At 40.4% G+C, this 14,539-nt stretch overlaps 1 protein-coding gene across 1 annotated transcript in view; it reads right to left on the bottom strand.

Annotated features, from left to right (window-relative positions):
- myom3 (myomesin 3) overlaps nt 1-9,523 on the bottom strand; it is a 78,411-nt gene extending 68,888 nt beyond the window's left edge. Inside the window, exons 1-2 of the mRNA XM_080471007.1 lie at nt 9,309-9,523; nt 6,479-6,605 (exon numbers count right to left, since the gene is read on the bottom strand). Coding sequence (XP_080327133.1) covers nt 6,479-6,585 — 107 coding nt within the window. The 5' untranslated portion in view covers nt 6,586-6,605; nt 9,309-9,523. The remainder of the gene's footprint in view (nt 1-6,478; nt 6,606-9,308) is intronic.
- Between the last annotated feature and the right edge of the window lie 5,016 nt (nt 9,524-14,539).

Raw genomic sequence — 14,539 nt, 5'->3', positions numbered from 1 at the left:
ACAGTACAATGGCCACAAGGATAAATGAGAATCGTGGCTGTTTTTTTTTTTTTTTTAAAGGAAATAAGTATGCGTCCATTTGATTTTAGACAATTAAAAGCATTTAGTTAATTTCCCATCCTATTACGTTTTTCATTGATTTTTGGAAATTGGCTCACAGGCTGCAAATATTGTGAACTGGTCCTCCAATTGCCAAAGTTGTCTAAACTTTTAGATTAGTTTAGTCAACCTTTCTAAAATTGAGGGATACTTTTTCTGAGTGATTACAGTTGCATGGTTCAGCCTTATTGACCATCGTCATTTATGTGAATACGCGCAAACAGATATTAACCTTTTCACACTGATCCTGTAATCACTGAAACCCAGAGTCTCAAATTCAGTAGAGCTGAGGTCATGGCCTGACTGAGCACCACTCTTGACATCGAGAAAATTCAATAGGCAACTGCAAAGAAAACTATCTTTGTGATTTCCCTAGTAAAGTCATCCAATCACAGACATTAATCAATGTGTCAAATATTAGTAACATGAGAATTTCACTACCATCAAAAACACACAGTAATGATGTAAAATAGTTGATAAATAAAAAAGTTTATTTGGAAAAAAAGATGCAGAAACATTCACTTATTGAGCCTTTTTGACAACTCCACAACCATAAAATCAAGATTTGTCCAAAACAATAAAAAAACATGAAATGGTGAATGGTAAGTCCCCCGGCTAGCTCAGTTGGTAGAGCATGAGAGTCACAATCTCAGGGTAGTGGGTTCGTGTCCCACGCCGGGCGCCACCTTCCTGTGGGCTCACCACCTGCAGGAAGGTTCTTAAATGGTGCAATGTGATCTGGGTGACGGTGCTCAGACTGTCACCCCCGCGACCCGGAAACGGATAAGCGGAAGAAAATGAATGAATGAATGAAATGGTGAATGGACTTCACTTATATAGCGCCTTTCAACTGTGCTTTACATTGTTCATCACATTCACTCACCAATTGACCCTGCGGCCATGCAAGGCGCCAGCACTCCAGTGGGAGCAGTTTGGGGTTCAGTGACTTGCCCAACGACACTTCGGCGTGTTGGAATTTCCTTCGGGAATTGAACCTGCGGCGTTTTGATTGGGAGACGACCGCTCTACCAAGCAAACCCCACAATGAACAATTATTAACTATGAAAGGAAGTGGATGCATTCGAACATTTGCATTCAAAGGCTTTGCATGATTGACCATATTTGTACAAGTGTCACCTTCTTTCAGGAAGTCTGTTTCTAAGTTCTGTTTTCAGTTTTCATCACTATATTCAGAACGGGACTATTCACAGGGGCCCCATGTTGGCTCCCTCTTAATTTTTCTATTAAATCATTAACTTTGGTTGAGTTTATAGTTTAAATAACAGTTCTGCAAATATCAAATCCAAAAACAAAAATCCTGAAGTCATTGTGCCACAATTTTGTTTATTCAGCTGCCTGTTACACAACACCAGCCACCGTTACTGCTAACATCTTGCCTCAGGCGTCACTTTCAACAAGCCAGCTTCCAAATAGTAATGCAAATTGACATGACTTCTCGTTTTCCTTTGTTTTCAAGCTGGGATATTTCCCTATTTCACGGTGCACGGAGACCAACTTCTGCTTTCACTGTCACATTTTTTTCCCCCCCTTTTTTTTTTGTTTGTGTATATTCCCTTTGAGTGTGTTCTACTGAGAGTCCCATTTAATATTATAGTGCAGAGCCTGCGGTTGGACAGTATTGCTCCCATACAGCCCACAGATGTATGCATACAGTGACAGAACTTTGCACAAGGCCACACAAGCTAAAATGTTTATGCCTCTGTGTGCAGTTGTGCACATGGTGCTCGTGTGTTTTTAAACAGGCTTCCTCAAAATATTAACTCCGTCTGACTAGAAGGAGGAAATAAAAAGAGGAAAAGTCTGTTATCTGCGGGTCAATTGGACGGATAAGCACAAGAGCTTCTGCAAACACAAGCTGAAACGTTTTCATAGGAGTCTGGCTGTCCCGGATAAAGATACGCAATTATAAAAACATCTCTTGCCATTGCTTAAAATCTGTGTTCTTACAGTGTGAAGGTTCAAGGAGTCGCCACTATACCATACAATGAAACTGCTACTACAAGCTACAGTGACTTCTAGCTAATGGATAGGCAGCAAGACATAATGCAAAGATCATTCAAAGAGTTTTCTTTGCCCAAAGATGCTGCAAAAAAGGTTCCCTGCATTTGTTTTATCCAAAAGGCTCTGGTGATACGGTCGGGTGATTTTTTTCAGGATAGCATTGTTGTTGTAGCATATTGAAAGTCACGTCTGATTCGGTGAAGTGTGACAAACTCACTGCGACCAGACTAAAGGGTCCTCCCCTAATCAATTGGCAACAGAAATATTCGTCGTTGAGTGTTTCATTCATGTACAAGGCTCCTCTTAACTGCCATGCTTCTGCCCACCACTAGTCGGAGCTACTGTGCCCTCAGACGGAAATCGACCTCTGCACAACGGTGTACGAGATAATGGAAATGAGGAAACATGTCGGCTGTGTCTGAGAAAAGACTGTCAAATAATAATCAATCCAGGTGAGAAATGCACAAGCATCTTCAACTCAGGCATTTGTCTATTACCCACAATGTGTATTTTGGGGATAGACTTTTAAATACCTTATCAGGAACACTTCTGGCCCCCGGCTAGCTCAGTTGCTAGAGCGTGAGACTCACAATCTCAAGGTAGAGGGTTCATGTCCCACGCCGGACTCCACCTTCCCGTGGGCTCACCACCCGCAGGAAGGCTCTTAATCGGTGCAATGTGATCTGGGTGACAGTGCTCAGACTGCCACCCCCGCCACCCGGAAACGGATAAGCAGGAGAAAATGGATGAATGGATGGATGGAACACTTCTGGTCTATAGGAGCTTTAAACCTTCCCAGAAGCAACTTTGTGAAATATAAATGAATTTACTCTCCCGGCGAGGATATTGTCAGTATGGTTTCATTATGCACCTCTTTCTCTCTCCCGTGCTTCTTTTCAACAACAGAAACAGACGTGACCTCTATGTTCACCCATAATAAACTTGATGGAATAATTGGTCATTCTCATCATCCGTAAGGAGAAAGGATTGTTCCATTTCCTTTTATTTTACAATTGAGACTGTAAACCCAGAGGTTAGACTAATTGAATATCTCACCGCTGTGACAGTCAAGGCAAATTTGGCTTGAGACTATTATTGCGGACCAGAAGTGATTTCCATCTGATGTCACAGTCACCATCTGAGATCACTGGGAGACCGTGTCGTATTTATTTCTTGCCATCTACCGCTGAGTAAGGGCACCGTCCTGGTGGATGGATGTATGCAGGTCATGAAGCTCAGGTGGAAAGAAAGTGGAAGACCATCCTACATTAAGCAAGTATTACTTGTTACAAGTTATCACAGCAAATCAAAGCACCCTTTCTTGTGTGTTCTTCAGCAACTTCTCGTGAAATTTGTTCAAGATTGAAATGGGCACGGTGAATGCGGATACTTTCACTTTCTCTCCTTCACCTCTTCCAATAGTTCTGCTCTCAGGTGTCTTGGGAAATATGAAATTTCTTGACCAGAACTAATTTTGTTGTGTTTCTTCCCACCTCCACAAAACAATTTGCTCTGTTCTTGTTAAGTAAGTATCCACCTTAAGTTGGCAGCACAGACTGGGCCGGAGCTCTTATTTGTGCCTCAAAGACACCTGTCTGAGTTTTGAAGAAGTTGTTGAGAAAAAGCAAAACGTGGCATTTCTGAAATTCAGCCTAAGTGTGGGTTTTATTTCAGTTCGGGTTGCTGAGGGTGGGAACTGGGAAACATCCTGCACAGGTGTAAACACACAGAGAGACAATTTAACCGTGTTGGAATTGTGTGAGCAAATCAAACCTTCAATAAAAGCTTGTGTTGTATACAACATACTCACTCCACATAAAGGTCAAGCATTTACATCAAACTGAGAGGAACAAAGTACTACCCACTATTGCTGTGTCGCACTCCAGAGAAAGAAACCAGCTGAATTTTAATGACATACACATTCGAATGTCTTCAGAGATGGACGAATACGCTGGATCTTTCACATCATTTCGTCTGATTAGCTTTCACCACAGCGTCAATTCTCTGTCCTCCCTCCAGGACAGAGAGGAGGCAGCTCCTGTCCTGTGCTGAATATTAGAAAGCACACTAATGCCTGTTGCTAATTTTAATTTGACAGTTCATTGTCTTATAAATTACTTTGGGGGTCTGCTGCAGCTTAAAATGCTTTCAGTAGGCAGGTCTCATTTTCTGCCACTGCCGCTGTCCATGTTTGTCTGTCAAAGCCTGTAGCTGACTGGAACCGCTCCCATTTCACACTCCAGCTAATGTCCATGCTTCCATAACGCTGCTTACCACAAAGCAGCTGAACCAAGCAATTGTATACACAGGTGTCTTCATTTGTTGGCCAGCTCGACCTGTTTTTGTGGGCATACTTTATGTATAAGTCTGTGTGTATTTGTGTTTTTCTTCAGCTCCCCCCCCCCCTCCCAAAAAAAAAACTCAGAATGGCTGACAGAGCCTGAATGAAAACACTGAGGTGTGACATTTGTTACTTATTGAGAAGCATTGTGTGCATCTGTTGCCAGGGCCCGGTGTGTTGCTGAGGTACAGAGTGAATCAGGACTTAGGCACATTAATAACAGAGACAGATTCTCTGTGGTGGTGTGAGTCTCGGCGACATGTGTTTGAGAATATGTTGTGCTGGTGGCTTACAGCAGTGGCCCACAGGATGCTGGAGTGAATGTAACGTCTCCTTGTGCTCAGAATAATCAGGCTACCTTATGTTTCGATCTAATAAATACTTCATGTAATCCGTCAGCTGAAAGGACAGATCAGTGGGAACTGATTAAGACAGTTTTGCGAACATTATGCAGCACGGCGCGCTTCAAATTTATCTTCTTCATTATTCAAATAAGTATACCTTTGTGGCGGCACAGAGGAATCAAATCTCTGTTGCAGGCAAATGTCCTTAACTCTTTGAAAAATTAGGTTAGTGGCGAAAGATCCGCGTCTTAACAAGTAATTTAATCTATTAATCCTGCATTTTTTTCAACAATGAATAAACCTGCCTCTGGTGAGGGAGAATATAACCGGGTTCAAATGCTCATCTGTTTGTTTTTATGAATTTTTAAGGCCTCAAGTTCCCCTTTCCCAATACGGATGTAGTGAATCTGCCCTATTTTGTCTCAATTTTAAGATATTAAATTCAGAAAAATGCCGGAAACAACATATACTGCACAGGAAAGTTCATGTCGTACAGCGCAGCTCGTAATATACTTACAAAACTGCATAATTCAGCCTTCGGGTGCTTTTCTAGGGAGTTGTTTGAGTTGAACATTTATTTGTCATTGAGGTATCTGCTGTAGACTGTAGATCATTTGTTTCTATTCTACACTTATGCTCCTGCAGAATTCTTAATTAATACTACAATCCAAAAGCGGCATTAATACAGTATGATGCTCTTGAGTAATACTGTATATCTATAAAATCACAGTGAAACTTCCCAGGATGACTGGCACTTTTGTTCAATAGATTGATACATTAGTTTGCAGGTATTTGCTTGTTACGCCTTTGGGGGTGACATTAGGATTGAATAATATATTATGGACTATAAGGAAGTAATATTGACCATTTTTAACGTTCTCGCTGCTGTTACTTGAAAGAAACAGACAGAAAGCAACAAAAACTGACAGAAAATTGGAAGTGACTCAACTGATATAAACGGAATCCAACAAAAAGTCACAAAAATGGTAAGAAAGAATGCTATGAGTAAAAAACATGTTCACTAAAACAGAGAAAATATGGATTTGTACAAGAAAAGTTGCTCTTAACATTTTACTATTTTACTATAAAGTTGCCAGCATGCTTTACTTAAGCAGTAACACCTAAACAATGTGGGAATTTATTGACGCTTGTATCACAATTTGTTTGTTTGAAAATGTTCTCTTCAGGAGAATTATTTAAAAAGCAAAATAATTGTTTGACATCCCCAGTTTGAATGTGATTTATTAGGCTGCTGTTCATATGGTCAATAAGGTGAAATAAATTGAGTCTGGCTGCTAAAGGTGAACATTTCCCACACTGGGCACGTTTTCATTGTGGCAGCAGCAAGTGGACAGGAGATAAAAGAGTGGCAAATGAAAAGACCACAAACAATAACAGTGATGATGATATTAAAACAACATATTAACTCTGACAGTATTTTATGATTTTGTTGGTAGTGATTGGATTGAATACCAGAGGTGGCTGTTATTGCACAGAATTAAAAAATAAATAAAATAATGCACACTCAATCAATGTTCTTTCTCTCCTCAACAGCATCAACAAACACAAGAAATATTTACACCTTTACCATATTAATCATATAAAAAGAAAAAAGTAATGCTAAGTTGTTTTGCCTGGGTTTCGGTCATGTACGTGAGTAAACTGTTTGCACCTGGAGGTGAAGGTCTTCTTCTTGATTTGTGAGGACAGATGCATGCTGTGAGACATCTGGGACGACTGCTCCTCCTGCTCGCTCTGCATCAGAGTCCTGGTTTCCATGGTAACCCCCTAACTGACACCTGGGGTAGGGGGAGAGAGGGGGGGTAAAGGTGTGGAGAGGGCCGTCAATAGAAGTCACTCACACAGCTCATGCAGAATCGCCTGCAGGATTATGGGTACTATGCCTTAAAGATACCTAACAACTACAGTTTGAAACCCCCCCCCCCCCCCCCAAAAAAAAAAAGAAAAAGAAAAAGTAAAATAATCATTTGGTGCAGAAGTCTAAATTCATCTCCATCCTTATCTCTAGTCAGCTATAAGCAATCACCAAGTGTACTAAATATTTTCCAAAATGTCAGCGGCACCATTTAAAGTGACACCAGTCTTCTGATAGTGTCCCGAGCAGCTAAAGTGCACGTGAAGCAGAGCTGCCGTTAACAACGAGAGCTTTCTGTATCGATATACACTGCAATTACATTCTGGATCCAGACGAAAAATGTGCATCAAACTTTTGTCAGGCTCTTGACTTCCACTCTGCTAAAGAGCAGCAAACACACCTACCGCTAAGTGGTTTCGATCCAAAATGTCATTTCTGCACTTTGGAAAAGAAAAATTGGTGCCTGAAATCCAATAGTCAACCAAATGAAAGGATTAGAAAACTTAGAAAAATAATAACCAGACCTGCAAGTAAGTATTGTTTTTGTTTTTCCCCTCTTTCTGCTGATTATCTTTTCAAGTAATCTGTCATTTCGTTGGGCTCTAACTTTAGTACAATGGCAAAGAAAATCAAAACCATGTGGCCCCACAATTCCTTCATGTAGTGTTACTGCCATTTTCCTGTGAAGGTTCACAACCTACTAAATATTCAGTCTTCTTTGAAGATGAATCAAAAACCTTGCAAACATTTAGAACGTAAAACCCCAAACCTGTTGAGTTTTCTTTTCTCTAATATTTTTTAATATATTTTCATCTTTTACTGATTAATGCAAATTTCATGCACAATTGTTGTCTTCAGTAAAATGTTAGGATTCCATACAAAGTAATGTCTTTATTCATGTCAGACAAGCCTTTACTACATTTATTTTACAATTGTTGCAAATAAACTTTGACATAACGTAATTTAGAATAAAGTTTAGTACAAGTCTATTGTTGTGTTTGATATGCAGTTTATGATATTTGAAGCTCCAAAAACATTTTAAACATTTATATTTGTATTTGAGTAGACATGTCAGATAACACAATAACATTTCTGAGTTTTGAAATTGTGGTTGTTTTCTTTAAAACAAAATTACATCTGTTTAGGATTTACTCTGATATAAATTACAGCAAATCCTGAAACTTTTACACGTAAACTTTTGAGTCTTCACACCCTCTATAATATAGCTAAAACCTGATATGTATTCTTTGGAAATTGTCAGTGTTTAGAGGTATTTATTTACTATATTTGGTATTAATATATTGAGAGCTTGAACTAAATAAATTCATTGTCTTAAGGTTTAATCAAAACTTTGTTGGTGGCCGTCCATTGTTGTCTGATATGTAAAAAACACAAGTCATTTAAATCAATATGGATCCCCAAAAGCAAAACGTTGTTCGATGACTTATAACCAACGATAATTTGGCATTTTTGACTTTTATTATTGTAACTGCATGATCAAATTGTTTGAGCAAACTTCTGTCAAACAATCAGGCAATACTTCATATGCATTACTGGCAGAAATGACATTGATATCAATCATGCTACCATGAAAATGTCATCTTCTTTTTGGTTTTTTTTTGTCTTCCACCGTGGTTTGGAGTATAAAAACGACGTGTTGCAGTCCCATGTTAAATGAATCACCCCTTTTGTGGGCGGCTGAACCACTAATAATTCATCAGTCGAGGTCCGCCATGCTGCTGCCCACACTCAGCCCACCATTAATCATGTGGCTGCTCTGGGGAAAGTACATGCAGAAAGCTCCCAACAAACAGAATCAGGTCGCACCTGACTGATGGCTTCATTCACCCGTTCCCAACAGCAACCACCTGTGGTACCGCCGTAACCAAGCATAATGTGTTATTTCCTCTCATCTCTTTCGATTACATGGCAGAAAACTGAGTTAGATAACAAGCTCATATGCTTGCGGGCCGGCGGAGTCCCCTGCTGATTTTTCTTTTCTGTTCTTTTCTGTCTTTTTTCTGGCTCAGTGCTGTGTGAGGGGAGAGGTTTGTTTGAGCACTGTTAATGGCAGGTCGACCTCTGGCACATTAAAATTGATCAGTCTCCATGGGAATGCTTGGATCCTGTGCCCCTGGAGGGAATGGAGCTGAAGCAAACTGATGCCGTTTCTACACACAGAGTACTTTCTGGTCTCCGGAGTGAAACCGGAGCCGAATTTTTCAGGTCTGATAATGGGAAAACTGTATCAACAGAGGCATTAGGGGGGCAAATGGTTGACTGTTCTTCCTGCTGAAGGGGAAACCATCATCTGAACACGTTGTCTCGGGAGAATAATTAAAAGCTACATCCACTAAGGCCATCAAAAGACAAGACCATTAGGAAGTTCAACTAAGTGGAGAAACAAGAAAAACCTTCCCAAGAGAAACAAGAAAAAAAAGGAGCCTCTCTGACAATGCACAGACTTAACAATTAGAAGCCTTATGTAGAAACCCTGGAGGTGCCGTGCATGCGGGCTTAGTCTTATCATGTATTGTAATGTGTCATCTTAACTGATGAAAGGCCAGACTCCTGCATGTAATATGTAGATCGAGGTGAAGGCTCAGAACATGGAAATCCCACTCACGCTCTCTTAAAAAAAACAGGTGAAGTCCTCTGGGTGTCCGATCTATAGGATGGATATATCCCACCTCCTTTTCTGTCAGCCTCTCTCGCTCTCTCTCTCTATCCTTGAAGATCTTGTCCGGTCAGCCTCGGTGTCTCACCTCTATTTTATTACCTCTCACTGTCTGCCTGCATCTACTCCAGCCTCTCCTCCGGCTGTGTTCCTCCTGATGAAGTGATGACGGTGACCCCCGAACACAAAGTGTCCTTCGGTGCCAAGTATGCGGACAACACAATGCTCTCTCTCATACTCAAGGTGGTAAATATAGACCGATGACACCCTCCGCTGTATCTGCACGCACACATTTGACCACCGCAGGCACACACACACACACACACACACACACACACACACACACACACACACACACACGGATTAATGCCCGATCGATTTACGGACTTCTCTGTGGACAAACAGCTGACACGTGATGACACGACAAGCTCCGCGCACGATCAGACCTGAGCAGCTGAACGCAACAGCTGGACTGGCCTCGGGAGAACGAGAGACTTCAGCAGAACCGCAAACTGTCAGGAAAAGAAATACAAATATAACCATGTCCTGTGAGATGCTATCTCACCTGAGTAGACAAAAAAAAAAAAAAATTGCTGGAAAAGAAAATAAAGCTCAGGAATGAGGAGCTGTAAACAAGAGAAGGTAGAAGGCTGTGGTTAGACATAAAGTTAAAAGAGAACAGGGGTAGGAGAGAGCGTTACTCGGGACACAAAATACGATTCAAAGTCATCTGGTTCCTTCTCCTTCAAAATCTAACTTCTTTTGAAGGAAATGTCATTTTAGGAAGGAAATGGGATTTGTTGATTTTTCCTCAAGCCGGACCAAAATATCGCAATGACTGCTCAAAGGGTTGGCGTCAACTTTTGAACAGATTTAGAAGAGAGTGAGTCATAAAGACTGCAGTCTCCCCGGTGTTTTTCCATATCAGCCTACCAGTTAATTAAATAAAGGTCATTTAAAGGCTGGTATTAAGATGTCTCATGTCAAGATTGGCTCCAGATTAGATTTTAACCAAATGCCAATTAAGAAGTGATTGCTTTTGTTGAGCTCGCCTCATATTTTCCTCAAGTTATAATTAGATTCCTGCACGGAGCCACTGTGGTTGGGAGAGCAAGTTGCCTTCCAATCCCGAGGTTGCTGGTTCTATCCCCATTCCATCTGTCACTGTGAAAAATCCTTGTTGAACTTCAGATTGTTCCCCCACGGTGCTTTATTGTTAAATACTGGATTGTTTTTTCTGGCTCCGGATGGTTGCCTCCAATCTTCACCCTTTTGATTTATAAAGAGTTATCTTGAAATACATGATCACCATAGATTTCTTGCCAGAGATACTTCTGTTATATTATTATATGTCTGTTGTGCTTTCTGGTTAGATTGATTGTTTAATTGGACTGTTTAATTGACTGAATTATTTTGTGCTATTTGATTGTAATTTAAAGAAAATAAGTGTCTTGATGCTTGGTCATGGTTGGTCAGAGTTCACTTGATATGTCAGTTTAAATATTGATATAATTATTAATAGAAATACATCTCATGGCAGAGTTAATGACTTCCATTTTTGTGGCGCCGATGAGCGAATGCTCGCGTCCTAAGATGCTGATTTTATCTCTTAAACACAGGGAAATTATTAGCTGGGATAATGCTTGGAATATTGTCGGGCGCTGTGTTGATAAGATCGGTCTTTGTGCAATCACTCGCTTGATTTGACTCGAGCGTGTCTTTTGTGAGATTTGATGTGGTCTTCGAGCAGCTTGCCTTCTAATCCCAATGTTGATGTTCGATGCCTCATCCCAGCCTGTCCGTGCGGTGGAGTGTCCTTAGGAAACACACTGAACCTCAAGTTGCTCCCGATGGTGTGGAGACACTTTGCATATCAAGCGTTACCATTTGTGTGTGAGTGTGTTTGACTGGCTGAGACTTCGAAATCAGTAGAAATGAAATTGACAAGTGGAATCCAATTCATATTACATTTGTTGTCGCTCCGTGTCGTCTTTGATTAGCTTCTGGAATTCTTTTGTCTCATTTAGCGCAACCCCACTCGGCGGAGTTCATTAGAAGTGAATTTGTTCACTTCGTCTGATTATATTTCTTCTTGTAAACATAAAGCTAATGTTTCATACGGTTCCACTTGCTCGACTTATACTTTGAGTACAGTACTTTTTTTTTTTTTTCCTCGTTCAATCTTTTTTGCATTCATGTTGAAGAACTCAGCCTCTTATGCTCACTAACTGTGTTGTCATGCTTGCACGATCTTATGTATTTGTGCATCTGGGGGCTGATTTGAGTGACAGGAGCTGAAAACAAACTGGGGCTCAGAGGAAAGAAGGACTCATTCATGGCCACAGAGTTGCATAGAAGTATGCACGGTTATTTTTAAGCTTTTAGTGCACACCTGCCTCCGGAATATCAACAATACAAGCTCGGGTTGCCAAGCCCTCTCCTCCCATCATGCACCAGCAGTGAATGTCAAACTAAGAATAACCACTGGGACAAAGCAGCTGAGGGACATCTTTATTAATTTGTCTTTCTTTGGAAGTCTGCTTAACATCCTGGTCCACCAGGATCATCTCGTGCCAAGTGCTGTGTTTTGTTGGTGTTTTTTTTTTTTTTTATCCCCTTACTTTGCTGACAGTAAAAAAAACAAACACACACACACAAAAAAACAAAAACAACAACAATTCCACAACTGCTATGTTCTCCTCTGGAGAAAAGAAATAGAGTTTTGCACTTTTACCAACAGTTGCTCAAACCAGTTTTGCTTAGAAATTCCAACCAGTCCCGTTTCTCTAAGTTTGTTCCTCGTTTTTTTTTTTTTTTTTAAACCACTTATGCAAAGCGGCTTGCACCTGAAGGACAAATGACTGTTTATAAAGGGTTTGTATGCACCAGGTGACGCATGTATGGCCAGTCAAAATTGTATAAATATTTGCGTCACGTTCAGAATAACTCATTGCGTTACATTAATCATTAAATGCTTATTCTCAATTCATGTTTGCTCTTTGCTTTTACTTGCATGAATTATGGATAAAAGCCAGAGTCGCTGTGGGACCGTGCTGCAAATATGCCCCGTTGGATGTTCAGGCATTTAATCTGCACCTCACAGGAGCAGAAGACATCACAGCCGTTATAAAGGGAGCAGGCTGTGATATCCCAGTTGTATTTGATGCAGCACTTAGGCCACTTTGCAGCAAACAAGTGAAAGAAGTTTGGGACGGAGCAACTTGGGGACATTTTATTATTTAACACTGATAAAGAAAAGAAAAAGTTGCTGGCTTATTGCGTCTGCAGAAAATTGTTGATGTTAATCTAATTTTGGGTCGGTGATTTGTTAAATAGGCATCTCGGCTTATGATTCGTTCATTTTTCCTTTGAATTCTTCACATCTTTCTTCAAGTCATGTTTTGTTTCAGTTATACTTCCGCCTTTTTTGTTTTGCTTTGATGAATTGTTCTTTTTCTTATTCGTATTCTTCCAAGTTCTTCAGGCTTCACTTCAAGTGCTTCTTTGAGTTTCGTTAAGTTTTTCTGCTTTGAGCTTCTCTGGCTTGATACAGCTGAGTTTTCCATGTTCCTTGTTGCAGCACTTATTCCTCACTACTTGGGTGTTCTCTATATCTTTTATGACTTTACCTCCTTCTTCGCAGTAGCTCCATACTATAGCTCTGTTTCTTGCTTTCCTGCAAACTAGTGTCATGTTTTCAACGTCCATAAGTTTTGTGTCTCGTCTAATTTTTCACCGGCCCTCATGCTCAGCCGCACATCTTCATCTGTTTCTTTGAACATCATCTCATGCTCACACACAATATAAGTCATAATAGGAACATTTGGGTGATTTTCCCGGTTATTAAACAAACCCTGACAACAAAGGTAAAGAGCCGTGATATTGAACCCCAATATTTTACTGTCTGAATGTCAACATAGAAGCGTGTCAGCTCCCCACGTCTTGATCAAGATTCACCCGGCGTCCATTCATCGCCTGAACGATTGCACCTAACGCAGCGGATCACACCACCGTAACAATCTCTGCAATGAATTACACGGCAAACATTTCTGGTATAGAAAAATTGGAAGGTCTTTTTAGAAATATATATTATATAACTTATTTGTTTTTGTTTGCTGTCTTTGTCACTGATGTGGATTATGAGAGTATCTTTATTTTATTGTTTTAAATTGGAACGATTGTGTCAATATCTCCATGAACTGCCAGTGGGTGATCACTGCAGTCTTTGTAGCCAAAACTGACTGTTTCATGTCTCTTTTTCTCATTTTGAGGCTCATGTTTACAGTAAATCTGTTGCGACGAAGGCTTGAGGCCAGAACATGAAAGGATAACAGACATTTTATTATTGGGAATACACCAGAACGGTCTTTGAAGTGGTTGCATTTCATGTTTTTATATCTAATATTATTATGTCAGTATTTTCTGATGAATAACAAAATCGTCAAATATCTTACTTTATGGTGTAAGCACGGTACAGTCTTTTATCACAATTGTTTGAGAACGTGACTCAGTACTCTTGCAGCTCTTGGAGACGCTGAACTTTTCATCACATCCGCTGATTTAATTTCACTAAAAGATGTGACGAGATTGTTCCTCCCCAAGGAGGGTGGAAATCTTATCTCACTGTTTAAAATCCATCCATCAGTTTTCACTGAAGTGATAATTGTTCCACTGGGAATCATATTGTTTCAAACTTAATATTACAAAAGCTTTTTTTCCCCTTCCATCTCCTCACCTGCTGGTGATCGGGCCCAGAATGAGCCTTAATGGACACTGAAGTCCCCTGGATGATCCATCATCTCCTCGCCGGCCGTGACAGCTGTTTCCATTGCCTTTTTTAATCAAGGGCCCATTAAGAGCTCATCAGAATGCAAGAGAGGAAAAGGGTGGAGGCGAAGTGATTGCATCCAATTACACGCAGACTTCAATTCATCAAGTGATTTGGTCTGGGAGAGCGATGTAGGTGTCTTTGACGACCGGAGAAAAAAAACCCAGAATGCTTGTTGTGATTCATTTATGTCGTGTAAAAGCACAAAAGCCCAATGAAATCTGTCTGCTCAGCTTTAACAATGCCTGTCATCACTAAGCAGATAAAAGTGAATGCCCTTTTTTTGCTTCTACGCTTCATGTTGGGAGAAGTATCTCTTCAGTTTTATGACAGAAGCAGAGAATTGATGCTA

Source organism: Lipophrys pholis (assembly GCF_963383615.2).
Source record: "Lipophrys pholis genome assembly, chromosome: 9".
Taxonomy (NCBI): domain Eukaryota; kingdom Metazoa; phylum Chordata; class Actinopteri; order Blenniiformes; family Blenniidae; genus Lipophrys; species Lipophrys pholis.
This window is presented reverse-complemented; position numbering and strand designations above follow the sequence as displayed.